A 27,479-nucleotide genomic window follows, 5' to 3' on the forward strand; every position below is an offset into this window, starting at 1 on the left:
TGGGTTATAAACTCCTTGATTCACTATTTAACCCATTAACAGTGCATTGAAGTACATAATCTGTGTCAGGAAAAAAAATTACAAAGCTGATATTTTCTCCAATCATTAACATTCCTGAAAATATTTAATTTGAACCTCATTTGACACAAAGAGTCACTGGCGTTTCAAACTTCTCACACAGTAAGAGTAACACGCGCCCAAAGTTGATGAGTGGGGGTGGCGTTAGGGTGTTTCAGAGGTTGGGGAAGATCTCTGACAGCTTGTAAGACTGTCGCGTCTCTGCAGGCTCTTCAGCATCCTCACAGCCCTTCAGGTCCTCCTCAAGCTTTGGCAGGGTCTTCTCATACAGGAAATCAATGATGTCTGCCATCAGAGACAGAGGGAGGGAGGGCGGTTGAAGACGGGACAGACAGAGAGACAATGCGGCAGAAGAAGAAAAGCAAGACAGAAGAAAGGAGAAGGTGGAGAAGCAGAGGAGAAGGGAAGAAGACAACAAACGTGAAGCTGTTGTTTTTGTGATGTAGTGCTTTTCTCAAACCCAAGGTCACTTTTGCATACTCCACCAGAAAACAGACAACAGTATTAGACATGACCGAGAGAGATACATGAACCAGCAGGGGTCAGTACTCACCACAGAAAGACTTTCTGTTCCAGTCTGGTATATAGGTCACCTTCAGCTGGTGGAACTTCATTTGTAAGTAGAAAGGTGTTGTGTTGCTTCATAGAAAAATCACAGGAAACTTTCACTCAAATATCATACTAACACACGACTCACTCAATATCATACTGACACTTGATTCACTCAAATATCACACTTATACACAATTCACTCAAATATCACACTAATACACGATTCTTGTGCATAAACAGGTAGTCAAACAGTAGTTTCAATGCAAAACGCATATTTAAGGCCAATAGGCCAACCCATATTGATTATGACCTTAGCAGGACAGGAAGTAACCAGCACTCAAGAACAGAAGCGTTGTACTTGTCAGTCTCCCATGTACTTGCGAACATGAGCCCCTTACCCAAAGAGATGAGTGAGGTCATCCCAGACAATGTCTCCAGTTTCCTCCACAGCCATTTCATTGATCCTGGGCGGGGCACACAGAAACTGGGTTAACTTCAGAACTAAGGTGATCACCAGGAGACTCTCACACAAGCAGGATCTCTTGAATGTCCAGATGGAGGTATTTGAATAGAGAATGCCATCTGGAGTATTACTCAAAGCAGCTGTTTCAATGAGAGTCAAGACACGTGAAGAGAGAAGTGAGGCATAAGGAAGTGGCTATTTGGATGAGAGTTAGTGGTTATCTGTCTTTGTCTACCAGACAGAGGCAAGGAGGACGAGACAGAGGACCAGGACAAGAAGGCAGACAGGTAACTATAGTAACAGTTTGAAACGTACACTTTAATCAGCTGGATCTACACGTAACTATAGTAACAGTTTGAAACGTACACTTTGATCAGCTGGATCTACAGGTAACCATAGTAACAGTTTGAAACGTACACTTTGATCAGCTGGATCTGCCCCTCTATGCTCTTCCTCCCGTGGATCTTTCCACCAGTCTTCATTTTACCCATCAGGTAAGTCATCCTACACAACACAGGCGGGGAGAGCATCAACACGGTTTATCTTAGCTCACAAAGGCAAGGACACACACACACACACACACACACACACACAGGTCAAAGCTGTGTCAGACAGAAGCAGGATCTGCATATGGTCTCTGTGTTGAAGGAAAACTGTTCCATGCTAGATTCGTCTATGTTCTTGTAGGTGTAGTCCCACCATAGACTACATTACCCACAATTCTGTTATCACCTTAACTTTCTTATCAACATTTCATTAAGACAGCATTGGCTGCAAACAAGGAAAACTTTTCCCTTTAAAGCAGCGCTGAAATCAAAACACTCTTTCTCTCCACTGGTGTTGCCAGGAACACACCTTTCCTCTCACCTCAGGCATCGCCTGCAGCATCTCTCTCCTTCCACCGTCAACCAGCGAAGACCTTCTCTCTTTGTTCTCTCGCAACAGAGAGAACACTTTCACTTCTGTCTTACGGCTGACAAACGCCTAAGATCTCTCAATAGTCAACAAACTGCTAATTGAGACGAAGTAAGTTTAGCAAAAGCAGCTAACAATAGACCTGCTAGCTAACTGCAACGGGAACAAAGCACGACAACAGAAATCGCTGAAACTGCACGGAGCGAGCGATCAAATCCTCCGACCTCAACTGCAGTGAAACAAAGACATCACAGCAAGACAACTTTCTCCATCTACGGACATCTTCATCTCTTCTCTGCCTCATCTACGTCGGATCCGCCAACACTTTTCCAAACATGTATTGCATGTTTTGTTTACCGAACATAACTGTTATATATTTTCATGGTTAGTTGGTAGTTGGCTTAGCCACACCATCTAAGGGTATCGTTAGGATTGCTTATCAGACACACAGGGCCTCATTTACTAACATTGCGACCGCAGCGCAATCTGCGCCTTTGCCAACCCGCATATAGCGCATGGTATTTTGCATCGTATTCATCAAACAAGAACCTCATCTGAATGTGTCGACGCCTTACCAGCGTAATTAGCGCCTAACCCCGCCCATTAGTGTCATTTAGTGTGCAGCTAAAATAGGGAAGAAAGAGCCTGCGTCCTTCCTTCCACCATGGATGACGAGTTAAAATTAGAATTAGAGCTTTTGGTTCACGAGGTTACAGCAAACTAACCCGGGTAAATATAGAAACTCATAAATATTTCTCCATTTAGCCCTTCCTAAAAGTTGTGATCACTTTGAATTCAAGACTGTCTTTTATTGGTGAGCTGATTTTGGGAAATTAAACTTTTCAGCGAACATGGGTTCCTGGGTTACTATGGTTACCCCTCAGGGTGCCTGTGCAGCTTCATATTAACGAGTTTATGTTCACGAGTTCATATTCACACATATTAACATGAGTTAATCACACACAAGCAACTGCAAACTGTTAAGATGGTTCCCTAAGCTAGAGATAGCTAGGATAGTTATAATATCCAGGTTAACTGCTCCATAGCATCCCGTTAAATAGTCTGGTAGGAATACACGACACCCCTTACTTTAAAACGGCGTATTCCAACACTGAAAACCATGCTTTTCAAAAACGCTGCCCTAGGTGGATACATTTGAAAACTGGACTTGTAGTGTGGACAGGGGAAACTGAAGTTTTTAGACGGTTGCCATGGCACTGGGGGTAGCTTGTGCTCGAGAGGCTATAACGTCAAAATAAACATGGAAGGTGAAATGAACATGCTGCTCTGTCTCTACAATTTACTTAGTTTAGTTAGTGTACTTCGAATTCAAGTACTTTTCCTGAATAGATACAGTCTGTCACATGAGCTTTCTCACCACTTCACCCTGCACTGCAACGAGCTGCGAGTCTGGACCTGCTTGGCCACACGCACCCAGGCCAGTTTCTTATACAAGTCCATCTTCTGGATGACTGCAGACCCGTCATCTCCTCCAGGCTCAGCCCTCTTCAGCAGCTGCTGGTGTAAGCACGTCAGGAGGACCTTTAACTCTGCCTCTGACCATGCCCCATGATTCTCACCTGAGGGACAGGAAGTGACAAAGCATAAAACAAGACTGGGCCAGTATTCACAGACCTCAGTCGTCTGCATTAGTTTTAATGTCTACCTACCCTGTGTCTATCAGTTTACAGTGCCCTCCACAATTATTGGCACCCCTAGTGAATATGAGCAAAACAGGCTATAAAAAAATATGTCTTTGCTGTTTATCCTCTTGGTCTTTCACTCAAAATATTCACAAAAATCTTACCTTTTCATTGAAGCAAAATTATTGAAAGAAAAAAAAACTGTTGACATTAAATAAATATTTTTCCCCAAAACATGTGTGCCACAATTATTGGCACCCCTAGAAAAATCTTATAATTAAAATCTAACTGAAGTATATTTCCAGTCATGTTTTACATTTTTAAGTTCACCTGTTTGATAAGGAACTCTTAAGAGGTCAACCATGACTTCCTGTTCCACTGGCGAACAAATATGAGGTGACACAGGCCAAATTCCATTAGTCATTCATCACTATGGGAAAGACCCAAGAACACAGTGGACAATGTGCGACGGAAAGTTGTGGAGCTGCACAAATCAAGAAATGGACACAAGTAAATCTCTAAAGAGTTGAAAATACCCATTTCCACTATCATGGAAATAATTAAGTAGTTTAAAGCGACAGGAGATGTTAAGAATCAGCCTGGAAGAGGACCTATCTGTAAATTGACCCCACGCACCGTGAGGAGGATGGTTCGACTGGCAAAAGAATCTCCAAGGATCACAGCTGGAGAATTGCAGAGGTGAATTGAGTCTTGGGTTCAGAAAGTCTCCAGAACTACCATCAGACGCCACCTCCATCACCACAAATTGTTTTGGAGGGTTGCCAGAAAAAAGCCTCTGCTGTCAATCAACAACAAACTAAAGCGCCTACAGTTTGCCAAATGTAAGTCAGACTTTCAATGGGACCGAGTTATATGGTCAGATGAGACCAAAATAAAGCTTTTTGGCAACAAACATCAAAGGTGGGTTTGGCGTAGACAGAAAGATAGCCATACAGAAGAGACCCCCATACCCAATGTGAAGTATGGTGGCGGATCTTTGATGTTGTGGGGCTGTTTTTCTTCCAAAGGCCCTCGACATCTTGTTAGGAGACATGGTATCATGGACTCCATCAAATACCAGCAGATATTAAATGAAAACCTAACAGCCCCCTCTAGGAAGCTTAAAATGGGCCGTGGTTGGACCTTCCAGCAGGACAATGATCCGAAGCACACCTCAAAATCAACACAAAAATTGTTCACCGACCACGGAATAAAGGTTTTGCCATGGCCATCACAGTCCCCCGACCTAAACCCCATAGAAAATCTGTCGGAAGAGCTGAAGCCGAGTATACAAGCGTTGACCTAAGAATCTGAAGGATCTGGAGAGATACTGTATGTAGGAATGGTCTCAGATCCCGTGCCATGTGTTCACCAACCTCATCACACATTATAGGAGAAGACTCAGAGCTATTATCTTGGCAAAGGGAGGCTGCACAAAACATTAAATTAAGGGGTGCCAATAATTGTGGCACACATGTTTTGGGGAAAAATATTTATTTAATGTCAACAGTTTTTTTTTCTTTCAATAGTTTTACTTCAATGAAAAGGTAAGATTTGTGTGAATATTTTGAGTGAAAGACCAAGAGGATAAACAGCAAAGACAGATTTTTTTATAGCCTGTTTTGCTCATATTCACTAGGGGTGCCAATAATTGTGGAGGGCACTGTATGTACTGTCCGTCTAGCTGGCTGCCATTCAGAAAATTAGCTTTAAGGTACAGTCCACAATTCTGGCAAAAGGTTATTAATATTTAAGCTCAACCACCACTCACATTATACCCCTCCTTTCCAGCCTAACCCTGAAGTAATGCGTGTATCTGCTGTAAGAGTGTATGGGATTAGAATCGCGGACTGAACCTTGAACACTATGGATGTTCTGGTGCGCATTTGATCACTCACACATCACGTTAAAGCGTCTCTGCACGGCTTCACAACTGCGGCCCATCTTGTCTGATATGGTCGTCCAGTTTGACCCATGCAGCATATACAGTTCCTTCAAGACCTTGTTCTCATCTTCTGTAAACCTGCGGATGAGGGGCACAGAGTCATAACACTGATGACACACCCCCAACCTGATACTGCTCTCACACACGCACAGAGTCAAAACTGTTAGGGGAAAATTCACCTCAGGACTCATGTAAGTATTTATATAAGTATATTTATTAAACAACAACAACAAGCTCGTTGGGCTCACCCATGTCCCAGCAGGTCAGAGAGAAGCACGGGCCCTCTCTCAGAGAGAGAGGGAGCCCGGGCTTACTCCCAGACGGCAGCAGATGAGAGAGAAGCAATATTAAACACATCATACAAGGTTTATATAGATAGAAGTTTAGCGTTTTTTGGCACCAAAACAATACATCAGCAGGGATAACCACGTGATGGGTCTCTGGCGTCCGAGGATATCATACTATGCTTTCTGTCTTGTAAAGATGTCAGTTCGCCCCTTCTTATCACCTCTGGTCTCAAACATGCTCTTGCACATATGCAGACTAAGTGGCACCTAACAATCTAAGTTACACACACACAGAAAAACAGAAAAGCCATGTTCCTGCTTACATAAGCACATGATTCATACAAGGTAATTATTAATAAAAGGCACTTTAATGGTGTAATATATTCTTAAGTCATTAACAGTGTTTCGAAATTATCTCTATCAATAACACTGATGAAACACCCCCAACATAGCGCTGCTCTCACACCCTAACAGAGTCATATCGATGATGAAACACCCCCAGCATGATACTGCAGTTTCATAACAACCAGAAACACACACACACACACACACACACACCCACTGAACCCCACTGTGCTGCTCACCTGGTGGGAGAACTTTAAGTCACCTGAGGCCACATCAAAATGTCTGTCTGGGCACATTTCTTTATAAAGAGAACCCGTTATTGAGAAGCTTGTGTTTACCTCCCCTTGTAATTCTCCCTGTTGAAGAACCTCCCGGCTCGGTGGAGTATAGGATTCCAGGAACGAGGGATCCCAGCGCCTGTTCAGGGACAGGACACCATTCACTGCACCATTCACCATTCACTGCAGGCTGGACTGTTGTACACCTGTAACTTCCAGTCACTTCATACAATTTGACAAGTCACATCTAAAAAAAAAATGTATGTCGGCATGACGGCAGTGGGCACACTCACCGAACAAACTCGGCCTGTGTCACTCACTCACATGTCTCATACTCATACATGACATCTGATATCTATACTCACATAAAGACCTGAGAAAGTTGAGCTCCCTCTTCAGCCTTCGGATGGTACCCTTCTCATCTGGGAAGCGTTGGGGTCTGAAAAGCTTGAACTCGCTGTCGATCCCGGAAACATCCAGGAAGTCCTTCACGTTCTGTTTCAGCTGCTTGTTCTCGGCCGCGGTGAACCGCCCTGTTCGCAGAGGGATCCCTGTGGCATGGTGGGGGCGGAGGGAAAGCACAGTAAACACAAAAACCCTGGATCACATGACTGAAGTTATGCACTGCAGGCTTTGGATACTCCCAATGGCCATAATAAAGCTTGCTTACTCACCTTGCTTCTTGTATACTCTGAAGCGGGGCAGGTCGTAGATGATGACACACTGAACCATGGCGCTGTTGCAAAACGTGAAGTGAGGCAGGAACTCCAGGATCTCCTGTCGGGTGGCCTCGTCAATGTCCAGCACAGGCGCTTCAGGCACATCATCTGGGTGAAGCCGTGCATCTGTGGGAGAGTGTGTGTCTGCAGCAGGCTGTGTGTGTGTCTTTCTGACCTTCGCCTTGCGCTTCACTCGTTTCTGGGGGACTGGTTCAAGGTTGGTTTGCACCGCTGTGAGTGCCGCCTCTGCTTCTGTGTCCTCTCCAGGACGGTCTGGCTCTTCAATTCTCCTTTTCTTCTTCTTCTTTTTCTTCACCTCTCTCTCCTGAGCAGCAGCAGCATCTGCAGCATCTTGTGTCACACTTACGTTCTCTGCATCGTGTTTTCTTTTCTTTTCGTTTTGCCCCTCTCTTGTGTCACACTGGCCCTCGACGGGTCCCCAGACATCCTTCTCACTTTTTGTTTTCTTCTTTTTGTGTTTATGTTTCTTTTGAGAGTCGACTCCCGTAGTGGTTGTCTCATGAGGATTGCCGGGCTCCGCCACCTCCTCTAAAAGTTGCTTCTTGTTCCTCTTCTTCTTTTTATGAAAGTCCAGATCTGCTTCTGTCATGGTCACCTCAAGTAGTGTTTCCCTCTCTAACAGCGTCAATAAAGGAACATGGAAATCCACTTGTCTTCACTGAATCTTTGTGCCACTTAAAACTGATCTGCAGTTTACTTCAAAATGTAGAGAGGAAGAGACATCTGAGAACGTATTTCATAGTACATAATATCTTAAATGAAAATTGTATTAGTTAAATTATTATTTAGATGAAATGCTAACTTTAGGGTCCGAAACCCCAACTGTATTTTCTCCTCCAAGCAAGATATGCTTGTTCAATGGCTGGGTATGTAATTTGAACGTAGCTAGCTAGCAAATGTTAGGCTAACGTTAACCTAGTTAGGAATTTACAGACAGTAGTTAGGCATATGTTTTTCGCACACAATGTAAGCGACATAATACATTATGTAATCAGAACTAGTATAGCCAGTGTGTAGTTAAATATATAAAGCATTGTTGTTTTGCTCCGACAACCCACACACACCAATAGAACTTAACCCATGTGAATTTGTGTTTCTCGGCGATGACTCTAAATTGGTACATTTTCACAAACATGTATCTTACCGCCACCTCGTGGTATGGAGTTGTATCTGGGGCAGATAGAATCGGAAGCAAGCAGATACATTCATATCATCAGTCATCAGTGGTTTAATATGTATTCAGACCCTTTACCATTTCAGCAACGTAACAAGCAATGTAAGTAAAAGTCCTGCAAGAAAAATCCTAGTTAAGTAAAACTACCAGTTTTCACCGAGATTAAATTTATATTAGCAGCAAAAAATGTAGTACACGTATCAGACGGTACTAGTGAAAGTACTAGTTAGTAAACTAGTTAATACAAATATTTTATTATTTATGACATTTTAGATTATGAATGCTGAAGTAGCATAAGCAGCATGTTACTGTTGTAGTTGCTGAAGGTGGAGCTAGCTGTAATTACTTCAACTGCAGTTTTGTATACAGGAACAGTAGCAGATTTGATACCCTGACTTCTCTTTGATATAAATGGGGTGCTACATCAAAGACCAGAAGAAGAGAGAGGTAAAACACTGACAGTACAAACACTATTTTCTACAGTTTATTTACAGTTATTGAGGTAAACAGACGCAGGTAACGATCTTAACTTAAGTTTATCTCACTTTAATTACGTTTATTGCACCACCCTCTTTATCTCTCGGTGAAAACTCGATAGACCTAGTCACAATAAATGTAGCCTAAGATACCTTATCCTCATTACTTAAAAATGAACATGACATAGGCTAGCTAATGAATACCCATCGCAAGGTTTGGCTGACCAAATAGTCATGCAAGTGAGGTCATTGACTGATGTGAATTCGTAAATACCTGCATTTCAGTTTCATGTGTTCACACTATTCGTTTTTTACTCTCAGGATGACTGTAAACAAGATATCACAATGCAATTTTTTTTTTTAAAGATGAGTGAACAATCTTAGACCACATTTACACATAGCCAGGTATTTACAGAAACGAATATTTCTGCCCCTCTGTTTTCAAAAATAACGTCGTACACACAAGGTCGTTTTCAAAAAAGTTTCTGTTTACATGAACCCGCATACATACGCCCTTCTATGGAGGGATGCAGTGACTCCGAAAGAGACAGTAGTGATGAGCGCGACATTCGGAAGTTCTCATACCATTCGTCCGGGAGGACGACTTTTTTCTCTAAGTTTTCCCACCAGACAGCAGTTCGCCCTGGTCGGATCCAAAACCGTCGGCGGCGACGTTGGCAGGCAATGTAGCCTACGTCTTGGGAGTGAAAGCAGTAGAAAGACTGCTGACCTCCGTGCAGTTCTTCGCCTGTACTCCTCCATATAGAAAAGCAGTTGTGTTTCTAAATACAAACAGGCGTTTGCATTAACGTATAAATGAGCACTACCTTAACAGCATCCATGATCAGTAAGCAAACTAACTGTAAACAATAGGACGCTCACATGATGTGATGCATTTTTAGTCGCATACTGTGACGTTTGAGAACCTAAAACTCCGTTTGACCTAGTTCACACGCAAACACAAAAACAGAGTTTTCAGAAATCTCCACTTTGGCCGGAGTTTTTAGAAATGGTCGTTTTCCGCGATAAAACCTCCGTTTTTGTGTAAATGAAAGGCCAAAACGCATGAAAATATATGCGTTTTCCCATCGTGTAAACGGGGTATTAATCTTGGGCCCATATTTAATATTTATTAGATTATCACATATTTCAGTGCTAAAAATAGGTTAACTCTGAAGTTTCTGTAACTAACGTTTACCATAGTGATTTTTTTTATCATACTTGCTATCTATGCTGCTAAGCGTCTCACACGGTATAATGTAATATAGAAAACATTCTCTGTGAATACTCACCAAGCACTCAATGTGAATTCTCCTTTTTTGAACTGTCCATCTGTCATGTACATACTTACATTAAGCTCAAGTGTCACATACACGAACATGTAGTAGTGAAATGTAAAAGGGTCTACGCTCCACACTGGCAAAAAATAAATAAAATAAGGAAAGAGTGCTGAATTAAAAACTGAGTTCAATAGTCTCACAGCCTGTGGGTAAAAACTCCTCCTAAGTCTCTCAGTCCTTGAATTGAGAGTGCGGAGGCGTCTACCCGACGGCAACAGGGTGAAGAGGCTGGCATTGGGGTGTGAGTAATCCCTCATGATATTCCTTGCCCTCTACTCTTCCCTCTTGTGGTAAATATCATTCATCGTGGGTAGGGACTCTCTAATAGTCCACTCAGCTGAGCACACCACCCTCTGTAGGTAGGCCTGGTCTTGGGCGGTACAGCTTATGTACCAGACCGAGATGCATCCTGTGAGGACGCTCTCCACAGCTGAGGAGTAGAAGGTCCTCAGGATGGGAGGGGAGACCTTGAACTTCCTCAGCCTCTGGAGGGAAGTACAACTGCTGCCTAGATGACTGTCAGGTGTTGTGTGTGGAGGGTCCAGGTTAGGTCCTCAGTGAGGTGCACCCCCAGATACTTAAAACGGGGGACCCTCTCCACAGGCTCCCCGCTGATGGAGAGGGGGGTGTACCCGCTGTCCTGCTTCCGCCAGAAGTCCACCACCATTCCCTTTGTCTTGTAGACATTTTGGGGCCAGATTGTTGGACTGACACCACAGTGCCAGGTCTGTCACTTGGTTCTGGTAGGCCTGCTCGTTGTTTTCTGAGATTAGACCCGTGTGCCGAAGGTTGGAGATGGCATCGACTCTGCTTCTGCTTGCTTTATATGCAAACTGTAGAGGGTCAAACGAGCTGGGCAGGGAGGTGCAGATATCATTTTTCACCAACCTTTCAAAGAACTTCATCACTGCTGATGTAAGGGCCACTGGACGGTAATCGCTCAAACATGATGGTTTCATTTTGTTTTAATTTAAAAAGCAAGATGGGACGACAGCTTGGGCCAGGGATGTATTGAAGATCTTGGTATACACTGGAGCTAGCTGGTCAGCACAGGATTTAAGAACCCTCTCAGGGATCAGGTCAGGCCCAGCAGGCCCACCTTTTTCCCATTTACCCCTTTGAACACCCTCCTCACATCACTCTCACTGACTGTGAAAGGGGGTTCGGTGTTACTGGCAATCATGTCGGCCATGACTGGCATTGAGTTTTAGTTTTCGCCCCCTATCTCAAAGCGTGCATAGAAAGTGTTTAGATCATCTTGGTGTGTGTGAGTCCTGGTTTGAACATATCCACTACGGCTAACTGAGAAAACATGTCTTCTTGACTCAAGATATTCACAATATATCTCATATTTCGGATACGGACCGTATGTATAAAAAGTATCCAGTCCAAACATCTTCGGAAACACGCCGATTCCGACCAGTGTACCCCTGCATGTTCAGACCCCTTCATTCTCTCCTGCTGCGGAGACTGTGGTTTCTTATGTCTAAAGGAATTTGATGAACATGAATGCATGGACGAAATCCAACTACAGTAGCAACAAAAATGTACATGTGGATTCATATACTATTTTTCGCACAGGACCAAAAACATCCTTATTTTTGCTTGGCTTGGGTTAATGTTTTTTTTGCTTAATTGTTCAGGCAATTTGTCTACGCACTTTACGTCTACGTCTTTTCTCCCTTACCTCAACATGGTGAGTAATGGCTTTGGCTAAATGTTTCTTTGAAGAAGAACTGACCCTGTGAACAATACCTCTGGTCACATCAGACATTTATTATCTGTAAGGATTCTGGAGGGTGTCATTCCCTTTTGAGCCATAAGGGGTCCTCAGGACTTGTTTTTGGTATACATTTCTTACTTCACCTGAGACTGATCTGTATGTTACTGTTTTCGCCTGAGCCTCGTTACATTTTGGCCTATACAAGCTACCTGTCTGCCCTCATTCTCTGCTCAGTGTTGAGATGTCAGCGCCTCAGCGGTGAATTTTATTTCTTGACTTTCTTGACCTGCTCTGTAGTTTGTATACATGAGAACATTTTGGGGATATTTTCCCTTTATGCCAGTTCGTCAGTAAAATCTGTTAAATTGACTATTGCCTCCGACGTTTGGTCTTTACTTTCAAAGATGTGGCTAAATACAGCACTGTTTTATTTATAACAACATCACAGATACACTTCAAAATAAACGACCTAAGCTAGCACCTGAACACCCATTGCAAGGTTTGGCTGATCAAATAGTCATTGCAGGTGAAGTCATTGGCTAATGTTAATTGGTAAATGTAAACGATTGCTCTCATACCAGCATTTCAGTAGGGGATGAGTGCAATATGTGTCCCCACGCTATTCTTTTGTCCTCACGGTGACTGTAAACAAGATGTCATAATGTTAAAAATGTTAAAAGACCAAGTGAAAGATTTTAATCTGGGGCCCATATTTTATATTTATTATTTATATTTATTATTTATATTTCAGTGAAAATTTGAAACCATTATCTTAAGAGTTTGCACTTGTTACAACTTGCCCTATGAGGGGGTAAACTTTGGGTAAATTGTCACATTGGATTATCAAACAGAGAATATATAACTAACTGGACTCAACACCTTAAGTCAACATAAAAGTATCCAACCGTTTGTTAAATCAATCAGATTGAGCCTTAGTCTCCTTTGGCCAACTATGAACCAGAAACACTTTTTCTCCTCTGATGATGAGTCCTCTGTGATGTTCCTCTTCTTTGTTACCCTCTTTTCTGTCCAATACTTCATATGGACATTTCCGTTCTCCCCAGAGATCTTTTAATTCTCCCCCTGATTTGTGACAAGTTGTCTCCTTGTAATTGGTCTTTTGCTGTTTATCCTCTTGGTCTTTCACTCAAAATATTAGATAAGATTAGATTACATTAAATAAATATTTTTCCCCAAAACATGTGTGCCACAATTATTGGCACCCCTAGAAAAATCTTATAATTAAAATCTAACTGAAGTATATTTCCAGTCATGTTTTACATTTTTAACTCTTAAGAGGTCAACCATGACTTCCTGTTCCACTGGCGTACAAATATGAGTCATTCATCACTATGGGAAAGACCCAAGAACACAGAAAATCTGTAAAGAGTTGAAAATACCCATTTCCACTATCATGGAAATAATTAAGAAGTTTAAAGCGACAGGAGATGTTAAGAATCAGCCTGGAAGAGGACGTGTGTGTACATTGACCCCACGCACCGTGAGGAGGATGGTTCGACTGGAAAAATAATCTCCAAGGATCACAGCTGGAGAATTGTAGAGGTGAGTTGAGTCTTGGGGTCAGAAAGTCTCCAAAACTACCATCAGACGCCACCTACATCACCACAAGTTGTTTTTGAGGGTTGCCAGAAAAAAGCCTCTGCTGTCAATCAACTACAAACTAAAGCGCCTACAGTTTGCCAAATGTAAGTCAGACTTTCAATGGGACCGAGTTATATGGTCAGATGAGACCAAAAACAACAACAAACATCAAAGGTGGTTTTGGCGTAGACAGAAACATAGCCATACAGAAAAGACCCCCATACCCAATGTGAAGTATGGTGGCGGATCTTTGATGTTGTGGGGCTGTTTTTCTTCCAAAGGCCCTCGACATCATGTTAGGATACATGGTATCATGGACTCCATCAAATACCAGCAGATATTAAATGAAAACCTAACAGCCCCCTTCAGTAAGCTTGAAATGGGCCGTGGTTGGACCTTCCAGCATGAAAATGATCCGAAGCACACCTCAAAATCAACACAAAAATGGTTCGCCGACCGCAGAATAAAGGTTTTGCCATGGCCATCACAGTCCCCCCCCACCTAAACCCCATAGAAAATCTGTGGGATGAGCTGAAGCCGAGTCTCAAAGCGTTGACCTCAGAATCTGAAGGATCTGGAGAGATACTGCATGTAGGAATGGTCTCAGATCCCGTGCCATGTGTTCACCAACCTCATCACGCATTATAGGAGAAGACTCAGAGCTGTTATCTTGGCAAAGGGAGGCTGCACAAAACATTAAATTAAGGGGTGCCAATAATTGTGGCACACATGTTTTGGGGAAAAATATTTATTTAATGTCAACTGTTTTTTTTTCTTTCAATAATTTTACTTCAATGAAAAGGTAAGATTTTTGTGAATATTTTGAGTGAAAGACCAAGAGGATAAACAGCAGACATATTTTGTCATAGCCTGTTTTGCTCATATTCACTAAGGGTGCCAATAATTGTGGAGGGCACTGTGTCTCAGTCACCCCTCAGTCACCCAACATATCCCTAGGCCCAGACTTGATACATATTTAAACAGAGTGGCCATATCAATAGTGTCAATCATTTTGTAGTAGTATAGTAGTCTTAATAGCTTGTTATCATGAACATCCTAGTGTTTCTACTGATTGTTAATATTCTACTAATATTTTACCCACACTGGTTATTATATTGATTGTTAATAGTCAAGCCACAGAAGCCCTTACAGCTCCAACAACTAATATGAGATTACGGCAGACGTTACATGCTTATATGACCGGCCCGATTGTGACAGACACAGTTTGATGGCAAAGGGCTAACCGGTGATGAAACTCTGTGATGAAGTAAAACTCTGGTGAAAATGCCTAATGTCTTTCTTTACTGGTGACCAGTAGAAAATTCACATAAAACAAAATGGTCAACAAACACTGGGTTAAAAACTCCTTGATTCACTATTTAACTAGTGCATACAAATACATAATCAGTTTCCAGAAACAAAGCTGATATTTTCTTCAATCATTTACATTCCTGAAAATAATACATCTGAATTTCTTTGGAAAAGGCCTGAGCAAATAAATGTTAATTCAGTCACTGGCGTTTCAAACTTCTCACGGCCCCTAGTGAGGCGGTTAGGCGAGTAGGGTCAGGGTTGGGGATTTTCCAAGACCAGGGAAGATCTTTGATCCAGCAAGTAAGAGTAATACACCCCCCCCCCACACACACACACACACACACACCCCCCAAAGTCCTCTGGTGATGAGTGGGGGTGGTATTGGGGAGATTGCCAGTGTTTGGAGAAGATCTCTGACAGCTTGTAAAAGTGAACTGTCTCTCTGGTGATGAGTGGGGGTGGCGTTGGGGTGTTTCAGAGGTTGGGGAAGATCTCTGACAGCTTGTAAAAGTGACCTGTCTCTCTGGTGATGAGTGGGGGTGGCGTTGGGGTGTTTCAGAGGTTGGGGAAGATCTCTGATAGCTTGTAAGAGTGTCGCGTCTCTGCGGGCTCATCATCATCATCCTTACAGCCCTTCAGGTCCTCCTCCAGCTTTGGCAGGGTCTTCTCATACAGGAAATCAATGATGTCTGCCATCAGAGACAGAGGGAGGGAGGGAGAAGAAGAAAAGCAAGACAGAAGAAAGGAGAAGGTGGAGAAGCAGAGGAGAAGGGAAGAAGACAACAAATGTGAAGTTGCTGTTTTCGTGATGTAGTGCTTTTCTCAAACCCAAGGTCACTTTTGCATACTCCGCCAGAAAACAGACAACAGTATTAGACATGACCGAGAGAGATACCAGATGAACCAGCAGGGGTCAGTACTCACCACAGAAAGACTTTCTGTTCCAGTCTGGTACATAGGTCACCTTCAGCTGGTGGAACTTCATTTGTAAGTAGACAGGTGGGGTGTTGCTTCATAGAGAAATCACAGGAAACTTTCACTCAACGTCACACTAACACACGACTCACTCAAATATTACACTAACACACGATTCACTCAAATATCACACTGACACACGATTCACTCAAATATCACACTTACACACAACTCACTCAAATATCACACTAACACACAATTCACTTAATATCATACTAACACACGATTCACTCAAATATCACACTAATACACGATTCTTGTGCATAAACAGGTAGTCTAACAGCCGGGTCAAACAGTAGTTTCAATGCAAACGCATATTTAGGGCCAATAAGCCAACCCATATTGATTATGACCTTAACAGGACAGGAAGTAACAAGCACTCAAGAACAGAAGCGTTGTACTTGTCAGTCTCCCATGTACTTGCTAACATGAGCCCCTTACCCAAAGAGATGAGTGAGGTCATCCCAGACAATGTCTCCAGGTTCCTCCACAGCCATTTCATTGATCCTGGGCGGGGCACACAGAAACTGGGTTAACTTCAGAAATAAGGTGATCACCAGGAGACTCTCACACAAGCAGGATCTCTTGAATGTCCAGACAGAGGTATTTCAATAGAGAATGCCATCTGGAGTATTACTCAAAGCAGCTGTTTCAATGAGAGTCAAGACACGTGAAGAGAGAAGTGAGGCTTAAGGAAGTGTCTATTTGGATGAGAGTTAGTGGTTATCTGTCTTTGTCTACCAGACAGAGGCAAGGAGGACGAGAAAGAGGACCAGGACAAGGAGGCAGACAGGTAACCATAGCAACAGTCTGAAACATACACTTTAATCAGCTGGATCTACAGGTAACCAGGTTAACAGTTTGAAACGTACTCTTTGATCAGCTGGATCTACAGGTGCCCAGAGAAACAGTTTGAAACGTACGCTTTGATCAGCTGGATCTACAGGTAACCAGAGTAACAGTTTGAAACGTACGCTTTGATCAGCTGGATCTACAGGTAACCAGAGTAACAGTTTGAAACGTACGCTTTGATCAGCTGGATCTACAGGTAACCAGAGTAACAGTTTGAAACATACGCTTTGATCAGCTGGATCTGCCCTTCTATGCTCTTCCTCCCGTGGATCTTTCCACCAGTCTTCATTTTACCCGTCAGGTAAGTCATCCTACACAACACAGGCAGGGAGGTTACTCTCAGCTCACAAAGGCAAGGATAAACACACACACACACACACACACCAAAGCTGTTTCAGACGGAAGCAGGATCTGCCAATAGTCTCCGTGTTGAAGGAAAACTGTTCCTTGCTAGTGTCGTGTATGTTCTCATGGATTATTCAGCCCGTCACAGCAAAATGTACCTGAACTGAACATGTTTTGTGTGCATCGTGATGTGACTGTCACATGAGCTTTCTCACCACTTGTGCTTGCACTGCTTCCAGCTGCGAGTCGGGACCTGCTTGGCCACAGGCCTCCAGGCCAGTTGCTTATACAAGTCCATCTTCTGGACGACCGCAGACCCGTCGCCGCCCTCTCCTCCAGCCCTATTCAGCAGCTGCTGGTGTAAGCATGTCAGGAGGACCTTAAACTCTGCCTCTGACCATGGCCCACGATCCTTAGCTGAGAGACAGGAAGGGGAAAAAGCATAAAGCAAGACAGGGTCAGTATTCACAGACCTCATTCGTTATTAATATTTAAGCTCGACCGCCAGTCACATTATACCCCTCCCCTCCAGCCTAACCCCGGAGTAATGGATTGCTTGCCTGGAAATGTTTTATGGCTGGAATTCACTGTTTGTTTGCCATTTACAAGTTACTCTGTACGAATTAGATTTCTTTTCAGAGCAAACACTGAAAGGACAGCTAGAGGACCATGAGGAGCAATTAGCTGAAATTGACAAGAAGTGTATGGGATTAGAATCGCGGACTGAACCTTTAACACTATGGATGTTCTGGTGTGTATCTGATCACTCACACATCCCGTTAAAGCGTCTCTGCACGGCTTCACAACTGCGGCCCATCTTGTCTGATATGGTCGTCCAGTTTGTCCCATGCAGCATATACAGTTTCTTCAAGTCCTTGTTCTCATCTTCTGTAAACCTGCGGATGAGGGGCACAGAGTCATAACACTGATGAAACACCCCCAACATGATGCTGCTCTCACACACACTCGCACACGCACACACACATACAGAGTCATAACACTTATGAAACACCCCCAACATGACGCAGCAGTTTCATAACAACCAAACCAGAGGATGGATATGGATTAAACCTCGATGGTTGGACTATGTAGATAGTTTTTCAAGAAAAAAAAAGATCTTCAATGGTAAGACTTGTCTGTTGTGCCTCCTTTGGTTTAGCATATAACGTGAGTTTTATTAAGGCATAGCGTGTGTAATGTGTGGGCTATTTCATTCCGTTTGTTAACCTTTCCTGCTGTCTGTCTCTGACTGTAGTTGGAGATTGCAGGGGAGACTAGTATTACATGTTTTTAACTTCGCGGTTAATTCCCTTACCTTTCCATCTGCTGCTGGTTAGAAAACAAATGCCCACTGTATTCTTTCTGAGGATTTATTCTTCACACACTGGTTAACACTGTTACAGCACATACGTTTTTAGCTCCTGTCGCTAAATCCAAACTATTAATAAGCATCACCCTTCTCTCTCTCTAGCACACCCACCCTGTACGTGCTGCTCTTAAAGGAGCCGCACCATTTTACAACACGTTCTTGGAATGTGAATCATTTAATTGAAATATGCTTATTGGCCTTCTTGTGCACGCTTGTACGTTTAACAACGCTTGTTGGTGTGAGCGAGCATTTATCCGTTGATGCCCGAGTTTATGGCTATTCATAAAAAACATACGTAAATGTGGCATTAGTATGAACAGTTGAGAAATTGATTCCGTCGGCTTGTTTCGGGTTCGGAAAAAAATATTTGAATGGCTGAATGACTCGGGCCGGGCTCGGTTACTACTCTGTCGGACGCGGGTCGGGCTTGGACAGAAAAAATTTGCCCCGATCCATGCTCTAAACCAGACACACGCGCACACACCCACTGAACCTCACTGTGCTGCTCACCTGGTTAGGGGAACTTTAAGTAACCTGAGGCACAGGCACATTTCTTTATAAAGAGAACCCGTTGTTGAGAAGCTTGTGTTTACCTCCCCTTGTAATTCTCCCTGTTGCAGAACCTCCTAGCTCGGTTGAGTATATTGTTCCAGCAACGAGGGATCCCAGCGCCTGTTCAGGGACAGGACACCATTCACTGCACCATTCACAATTCACTGCACCATTCACCATTCACTGCACCATTCACCATTCACTGCAGGCTGGACTGTTTTACACCTCTAACTTCCAGTCACTTGATACAATTTGACAAGTCACATCTCAAAACAAATGTAATGTCGGCATGGCGGCAGTGGGCACACTCACCGAACAAACTCGGCCCGTGTCACTCACTCACATGTCTCATACTCATACATGACATGACATCTGATATCTATACTCACATAAACACATGAGGAAGTTGAGCTTCCTCTTCAGGCTTCGGATGGTAACCGTCTCATCTGGGAAGCGTGTGGGTCTGAAAAGCTTGAACTCGCTGTCGATCCCGGAAACGGCCAGGAAGTCCTTCACGTTCTGTTTTAGCTGCTTGTTCTCGGCCGCGGTGAACCGCCCTGTTCGCAGAGGGATCCCTGTGGCATGGTGGGGGCGGAGAGAAAGCAGTAAACACAAAAACCCTGGATCACATGACTGAAGTTATCCCTCAAATGGTCAGTGGTCCTTCAACTTCTCAAACACAGTCCACCCAAAAATCTAAATGATGATGGAGAACACATGAACCCAGTATGACATGTTTAACTCAGAATGTCATAACATACCATACCAGAATCATGCAACTATGCACTGAGAAAACGTCCTGGGCAACATATACATAAAACTGATGCAGGCCTCACATGTTCCCAATGGCCTGAAGGAAGATAAGCTTCCCCTCTGAAAATGCACACTTAATCACCCTGTTTCACAGTGCATTGCAGGCTTTGGATACGCCCAATGGCCATAATAAAGTTTGCTTACTCACCTTGCTTCTTGTATACCCTGAAGCGGGGCAGGTCGTACTTGATGGCCCCATGCACTGTGACGACGTGGCCAAACGTGAAGTTAGGCAGGAACTCCAGGATCTCCTGTCGGGTGGCCTCGTCAATGTCCAGCACATCATCTGGGTGAAGCCGTGCGTCTGTGGGAGAGTGTGCGTCTGCAGCAGGCTGTGTGTGTGTCTTTCTGACCTTCGCCTTGCGCTTCACTCGTGTCTGGGGGACTGGTTCAAGGTTGGTTTGCACCGCTGTGAGTGCCGCCTCTGCTTCTGTGTTCCCTCCAGGACGGTCTGGCTCTTCAATTCTCCTTTTCTTCTTCTTCTTTTTCTTCACCTCTCTCTCCTGAGCAGCAGCAGCATCTGCAGCATCTGCAGCCTCTTGTGTCACACTTACGTTCTCTGCATCGTGTTTTCTTTTCGTTTCGTTTTGCCCTTCTCTTGTGTCACACAGGCCCTCGACGGGTCTACAGTCATCTTTCTCACTTTTTGTTTTCTTCTTTTTGTGTTTATGTTTCTTTTGAGAGTTGACTCCCGTAGTGGTTGTCTCATGAGGATTGCCGGGCTCCGCCACCTCCTCTAAAAGTTGCTTCTTGTTCTTCTTCTTTTTATGAAAGACCATCTCTGCCTCCGTCATGTTCACCTCAAGTAGCATAGTTTTCCCTCTCTAACAGCGTAAATAAAGGACCATGGAAATTCACATATCTTCAATGAATCTTTGTGCCACTTAAAACTGATAATACATTATGATTAAATTAGTCAAATTGAGAGTCCGAAACCACAACTGTATTTTCTCCTCCGAGCAAGATATGCTTGTTCAATGGCTGGGTATGTGATTTGAACGTAGCTAGCTAGCTAATGTTTACGCTAACGTTAACCTAGTTAGGAATTTACAGACAGTAGTTAGGCATATGTTTTTCGCACACAATGTAAGCGACATTATACATTATGTAGTCAAAACTAGTATAGCAAGTGTGTAGTTAAATATATAAAGCGTTGTTGTTCTGCTCCGACAACCCAAACACACCAATAGAACTTAACCCATGTGAATTGGTGTTTCTCGGCGATGACTCTAAATTGGTACATTTTCACAAACATGTATCTTACCGCCACCTCGTGGTATGGAGTTGTATCTGGGGCAGATAGAATCGGAAGCAAGCAGCTGAGCAAGCAGATACATTCATATCATCAGTCATCAGTGGTTCAGACCCTTTACCATTTCAGCAATGTAACAAGCAATGTAAGTAAAAGTCCTGCAGAAAAATCCTAGTTAAGTAAAACTACCAGTTTTCACCGAGAGTAAAAGTAGATTTTAACACATCACCGAACCTTCCCCGCAAATTTGACAAATCATTGTCATCTCCCAAAACGTTCTCCCTTCCGCGGCTACACCAAGGGCGGAAATTCTGCCCTGCAGACACTAGCAGAGTTCTGAGAATGGCTACACCAGACGTGGAAACAGAACGCAGCCCATGTCCTCAGAGAATTCAGAAATAGATCTGGCTTCAATTTTTATAATTTTCTGCGAGGTGTGCGTGGCCCTTTTTACATAGAGTCTGGTAATACATCAATGAAATGTAATGAAAATTATTTATTTTGCTGTGAATAATGAAGGAAGCAATGAATCCGATTATTTCCCAAACCCATGAGAGCTGTTGCCATGGAGATTTAACATTACTTTCAGTTTGAAGATAAGGTAGCAGCTATTGTTGAAGAATGGATAACTTGAAATTGGACGACTTTAAATTAATTTATGAAATTGAACAACATAAACACCTATACGGATAAAATAATTCAACAAGGATAGCAAAAAGATTGATCTGCATAGAATGAGAACGGCAGAAACGCAGGAAGGACGTCAGACAGACAGATCAGTGACACAGGCTGTTTTTTTTCCGTTATACGTGAAGGCTGAAACATTCATAACATAGTATTCAGTCTTACTGGTGGTCCTTTTGTAATACCAACAGGTGCACTTCGTTGTGGATAAGTAAAGCCTATGTACTGTTCCCGCTACGTGTTTTACACCACCAGTGCGTTAATGTAGGTAAACAGACAGCCAAACTCGAGTACACTACTTTATTGATTGTCAGGTGAAATTTATGAGTGAAACTGTAATACAGAAAATACTTAGAAGGTATACTAAACACAGCAAGTTACTATTATACTCGTTACATCAAGAATCAGAGCAACAACAGATTACAGCACAGCTGGCTAACAAGTGCTAACCTTAGCCATTAAGGGAATTATGAATGAATAACTGTCATATCGCTATATTTTACTAATAATTAACACTAACAGTTCATGGAAATAATATTTAGGTCACTTAACCATGTTTATCACAGTATGAAACAGTCAAAACACGTAGTCATTGTTTTCGAGGGTGCGAGGGAAAGCATAACACAAGGTTTACCATGAGCATGCGTAACTAGCATATGTTTCTAGATAACTGTCTAACAGCTGTTGCCATTCTCACGAGACGAACATTTTAATGATGTCAAAGTAAAAGTCCAATACTATACTTCTGTTCGTTTCTATAACAACAATACAAGCATACATTTGCTGGCCTAAAGAAGCAGAGGGCAGAACAGCCTATTTTGCTAAATTTCGGTAGTCCTCGTAATCTTTTGTTTTGGCATTTTGGTAAGGTTATTTAGGGGGCCATTTATCAATGGTTTTGTTCTTTAATGAATGTTTGTTTATTAATTACTTATTTTTCAACCAATAACTCAATTATAATTACAAAGAGGGAAATTCGCAACTTTTTTATCGCAACTTTCACTTGCTCCTGCAATTTCATCGCAACAAACACCTAAACAACACCGCAAATTTCATCGCAACTGTTTGGAAAAGCTCCCGCGAAATCAGGAATTTTAGGCCGCAACTATCACAAAAAAGGCCCGCGAAATCCTGGACTTATTAAGCAGCATGTTACTGCTGGAGGTGGAGCTAGCTGTAAAACACTGACTGTACAAACACTATTTATTTTTTTTTTTTACAGTTTCTTTAGTTATTGAGGTAACCAGACGCAGGTAACGACAGACCTAGTCACAATACATGTAGCCTAAGATTCCCTTATCCTCATTACTTCAAAATGAACATGACATAGGCTAGCAAATGAATACCCATCGCAAGGTTTGGCTGACCAAATAGTCATGCAAGTGAGGTCATTGACTGATGTGAACTGGTAAATATCAGCATTTCAGTTTCATGTGTTCACACTATTCGTTTTTTATTCTCAGGATGACTGTAAACAAGATATCACAACATTCTCTGTGAATACTCACCAGCACTCCATGTGATTTATCCATCCCTGTAGCAAGTCTGACTGACCACCAGCACCAACTGAAACTTTTTTTGAACTGTTCATCTGTCATGTACATCAAGTTCAAGCTCAAGTACTTTATTTGTCACATACACGAACATGTAGTTAAAATCTAAAAGGGTCTACGCTCCACACTGTGCAAAAAATAAATGAAATAAGGAAAGAGTGCTGCATTAAAAACGTAGTGAGTAACTAAAATTGAGATCAATAGTCTCACAGCCTGTGGGTAAAAAATCCTCCTAAGTCTCTCAGTCCTTGAATTGAGAGTGCGGAGGCGTCTACCCGACGGCAACAGGGTGAAGAAGTTGGCATTGGGGTGTGACTCATCCCTCATGATATTCCTTGCCCTCGACTCCTCCCTCTTGTGGTAAATATCATTCATCGTGGGTAGGGACTCTCTAATAGTCCGCTCAGCTGAGCACACCACCCTCTGTAGGTAGGCCTGGTCTTGGGCGGTACAGCTTCCGTACCAGACGGAGATGCATCCTGTGAGGACACTCTCCACAGCTGAGGAGTAGAAAGTCCTCAGGATGAGAGGGGAGACCTTGAACTTCCTCAGCCTCCGAAGGAAGTACAACCGCTGCCTCAATGCCTTTGTCAGGTGTTGTGTGTGGAGGGTCCAGGTTAGGTCCTCAGTGAGGTGCACCCCCAGATACTTAAAACGGGGGACCCTCTCCACAGGCTCCCCGCTGATGGAGAGGGGGGTGTACCCGCTGTCCTGCTTCCGCCAGAAGTCCACCACCATTCCCCTTGTCTTGTAGACATTTTGGGTCAGATTGTTGGACTGACACCACAGTGCCAGGCCTGCCACTTGGTTCTGGTAGGGCTGCTCGTTGTTTTCGGAGATTAGACCCAGCACCACAGTGTCGTCGGCAAATTTGATGATGGAGGTTGAGCTTCCGGAGGCTGTGCAGTCATAGGTGTAAATGTTCTAGAGCAGCGGGCTCAGAACGCACCCCTGGGGGGAACCTATCAGCGGCCCAGAGGTTACACCCCCCTCCACTCTCACCACCTGGGGGCGGTCAGTGAGGAAGCTGAGCACCCAGTTTCACATTTGGGTGTTGATCCCCAGCGACCTCATCTTGACAACCAGGCGGAGGGGGACTATGGTATTGAATGCTGAACTGTAATCAATGAACAGCGTCCTCGAATAGTAGTCCCCCCCTCCATCCAGGTGGGTTAAAGTGGTGTGCCGAAGGTTGGAGATGGCATCGTCTCTGCTTATGTTTGCTTTATATGCAAACTGTAGAGGGTCGAACGAGCTGGGCAGGGAGGTGCAGATATAATTTTTCACCAACCTTTCAAAGAACTTCATCACTGCTGATGTAAGGGCCACTGGACGGTAATCGCTCAAACATGATGGTTTCATTTTCTTGGGTACCGGGACAATTATGGACTGCTTAAAGCAAGATGGGACGACAGCTTGGGCCAGGGATGTATTGAAGGTCTTGGAGCTAGCTGGTCAGCACAGGATTTAAGGACCCTCTCAGGGATCTGGTCAGGCCCAGCAGCCTTTTTCCCATTTACCCCTTTGAACACCCTCCTCACATCACTCTCACTGTGAAAGGGGGTTCAATGACTGCCATTGAGTTTTAGTTTTGGCCCCCTATCTCAAAGCGTGCATAGAAAGTGTTTAGATCATCTTGGTGTGTGTGAGTCCTGGTTTGAACATTTCCACTACGGCTAACTGAGAAAACATCTCAAGTCTAGACTCAAGGATTTAGATATTCACAATATATCTCGGATTATGCTCCGTATGTATAAAAAGTATCCAGTCCAAACATCTTCGCAAAAACACGCCACTTTCGACCAGTGTACCCCTGCATGTTCAGACCCCTTCATTCTCTCCTGCTGCGGAGACTGTGGTTTCTTATGTCTAAAGGAATTTGATGAACATGAATGCATGGACGAAATCCAACTACAGTAGCAACAAAAACTTACATGTGGATTAAAATACTATTTTTCGCACAGGACCAAAAGCATCCTTATTTTTGCCTGGTTTGGGTTAATGTTTTTTTGCTTAATCAGGTAATTTGTCTACGCACTTTACGTCTACGTCTTTTCTCCCTTACCTCAATATGGTGAATAATGACTTTGGCTAAATGTTTCTTTGAAGAAGAACTGACCCTGTGAACTAGCCTGGATACCAGACGGAACTTAGCCCCGCCCACACATTTTTTGGTTGGGAAGTTCGGTCTGGCATTACTCCATTGAGGAGAAATTATCTGTGGACAGACATTGCCGTACCAATCAATTGTCAAGGCGGGCTTCATACGATGATGGACAGATGATCAACCGTAACGTAATCAACCACGTCACCAAAGAGCTTTTGGGGTGAATTCGTTTTCAACAAACATGGCTGCCGTTGGAGAGCTGAAATGTGGTGATTCGAGTCTGTTTTAGAAGATATTGACAGCACATTCATTTTGAAAGAGGAACAGAGAAACGCGATCAAGGCATTTGTCGATCGAAAAGATGTTTTTGCCGTCCTTCCTACGGGATCCGGTAAAAGTTTAATGTATCAGCTGGCCCCATGGTCTACGTTATGGTCATACTACGTTGCTCTGATTGGTTCTAGATATATCCAATTGAGCGAAGATGGTTCGGTTGAAACACGCCCCATAATCACAGCCCATTGGAGCGGTATCAGACTCATATTCTGACTAGAATTATGAGTATGACATCGTCAGGCTACCTGTGAACAATACCACTGGTCACATCAGACATTTATTATCTGTGAGGATTCTGGAGGGTGTCATTCCCTTTTGAGCCATAAGGGGTCCTCAGGACTTGTTTTTGGTATACATTCCTTATTTTGGGATATTAAGGGATGTTTTCCCTTTATGCCAGTTCGTTAGTAAAATCTGTTAAATTGACTATTGCCTCCGACGGTTGGGTTTTTACTTTCAAAGATATGGCTAAATACAGCACTGTTGATTATTTATTTATAACAACATCACAGATCAAAAAAATCTTATTTTGGGGATCACCAGTGGTGTATAGTAATTGAGTAATTGTACTTTGTTACTGTACTTCAAGATCTTTTTATAGTATTAAGAATTTTAGCAACTGTTACTGTCAACACTACATTTATATAGAAATGTTATACCCTTTACTCCATTTGAGTTGACAATGATCTTAACTCATTATATTTTGTGCACCACCCTATTTATCGCTCAGTGAAAACTCTACAGACCTAATTTAATGTCACAACAAATGTGGCCTTAATTCCCTTATCTTCATTACTCCAAAATAAACGATATACAACGACATAAGATAGCACCTGAACACCCATTGCAAGGTTTGGCTGATCAAATAGTCATTGCAGGTGAAGTCATTGGCTAATGTTAATTGGTAAATGTAAACGATTGCTCTCATACCAGCATTTCAGTAGGGGATGAGTGCAATATGTGGTCACGCTATTCTTTTTTTCCTCACGATGACTGTAAACAAGATGTCATAATGCCGAAAATGTTAAAAGACCAAGTGAAATATCTTAATCTGGGGCCCGTATTTTATATTATTTATTTAATGAATTAATCACAAAATATTTCAGTGAAAATTACAAACCATTATCTTAAGAGTTTGCACTTGTTACAACTTGCCCTATGAGCAGTGGGGGAGGAAGTACTGAAGTTTAGTACTTAAGTAAAAGTACAAGTACCCAGGAAAATAAAAGTAAAAGTAAAAGTACTACATCAACAATCCTACTTAAGTAAAAGTAAAAAGTACTTACTTTTAAATGTACTTTAAGTATTAAAAGTAAAAGTACTCGCGCAATGGGTTGTCTCTCAATGTCTAGGCTGTGCCATTTTGATAAATAAATAGCTACTGGTAATAAATGCCTCACAGATGTCACTACTAGTAATAATTATAAGCAACAACATTTGTTAATTGGAAAGGTTGGTGTACTTATTGTGCCTACCGTTCACACTATATCTTACAATTCTGCGGATGACTAGTTATCTACCAGGGATTATTTGCAAAGTTAATACCATTAAGCCAAACCAATAAAGACACCATGTGATATCTTTAAATATTTTATTTAATTGTAAACGTGTAAAAAAGGGAAACATGGAACAAGAAAAACAAATGTAATTGTAAAACTGGACAGAACAAGGCACGCTAGCTTGACATAGCTAACCTACCAGCTTTATCTTACCAATACGTTAAATATATAATGAAGATACAATCATGTTTTTTGATGCTATTGCTG

The 27,479-nt window shown here is 42.8% G+C and overlaps 1 protein-coding gene across 2 annotated transcripts; it reads right to left on the bottom strand.

Moving 5' to 3' along the window:
* Positions 1 to 21,147, bottom strand: LOC105905185 (transcription termination factor 1-like). 2 transcript variants are annotated; one of them, XM_031583748.2, is made up of 9 exons: positions 19,930 to 21,147; positions 6,872 to 7,057; positions 6,567 to 6,645; positions 5,550 to 5,674; positions 3,387 to 3,588; positions 1,511 to 1,597; positions 1,029 to 1,094; positions 632 to 717; positions 1 to 363 (listed from the first exon to the last, which is right to left on the bottom strand). In XM_031583748.2, the coding sequence occupies exons 1-9, from the start codon at positions 20,591 to 20,593 to the stop codon at positions 233 to 235; spliced, it is 1,626 nt and encodes a 541-aa protein (XP_031439608.1). In that variant the 5' UTR covers positions 20,594 to 21,147; the 3' UTR covers positions 1 to 232. The 2 variants fall into 2 exon arrangements, with proteins under 2 accessions (XP_031439608.1, XP_031439607.1); XM_031583747.2 differs by lacking the exons at positions 1 to 363; positions 632 to 717; positions 1,029 to 1,094; ... (3 more) ...; positions 6,567 to 6,645; positions 6,872 to 7,057 and adding exons at positions 15,199 to 15,564; positions 15,800 to 15,885; positions 16,292 to 16,357; ... (3 more) ...; positions 19,010 to 19,088; positions 19,358 to 19,543 and having other exon boundaries at positions 19,930 to 21,123.
* Between the last annotated feature and the right edge of the window lie 6,332 nt (positions 21,148 to 27,479).

Source organism: Clupea harengus, chromosome 17, assembly GCF_900700415.2.
Source record: "Clupea harengus chromosome 17, Ch_v2.0.2, whole genome shotgun sequence".
Classification (NCBI taxonomy): domain Eukaryota; kingdom Metazoa; phylum Chordata; class Actinopteri; order Clupeiformes; family Clupeidae; genus Clupea; species Clupea harengus.

What these genes read in the sequence shown, in the direction of transcription:
- LOC105905185 (XM_031583747.2), bottom strand. Translation starts at nt 20,593, where the DNA reads ATGCTACTTGAGGTGAACATGACGGAGGCAGAGATGGTCTTTCATAAA. An exon ending in AGGGAGAATTACAAGGGGAG is followed by an intron (nt 17,944 to 19,009) that starts GTAAACACAAGC and finishes CCTCATCCGCAG; the next exon opens with GTTTACAGAAGATGAGAACA. An exon ending in CAGATCCAGCTGATCAAAGC is followed by an intron (nt 16,358 to 16,926) that starts GTATGTTTCAAA and finishes TGCCCCGCCCAG; the next exon opens with GATCAATGAAATGGCTGTGG.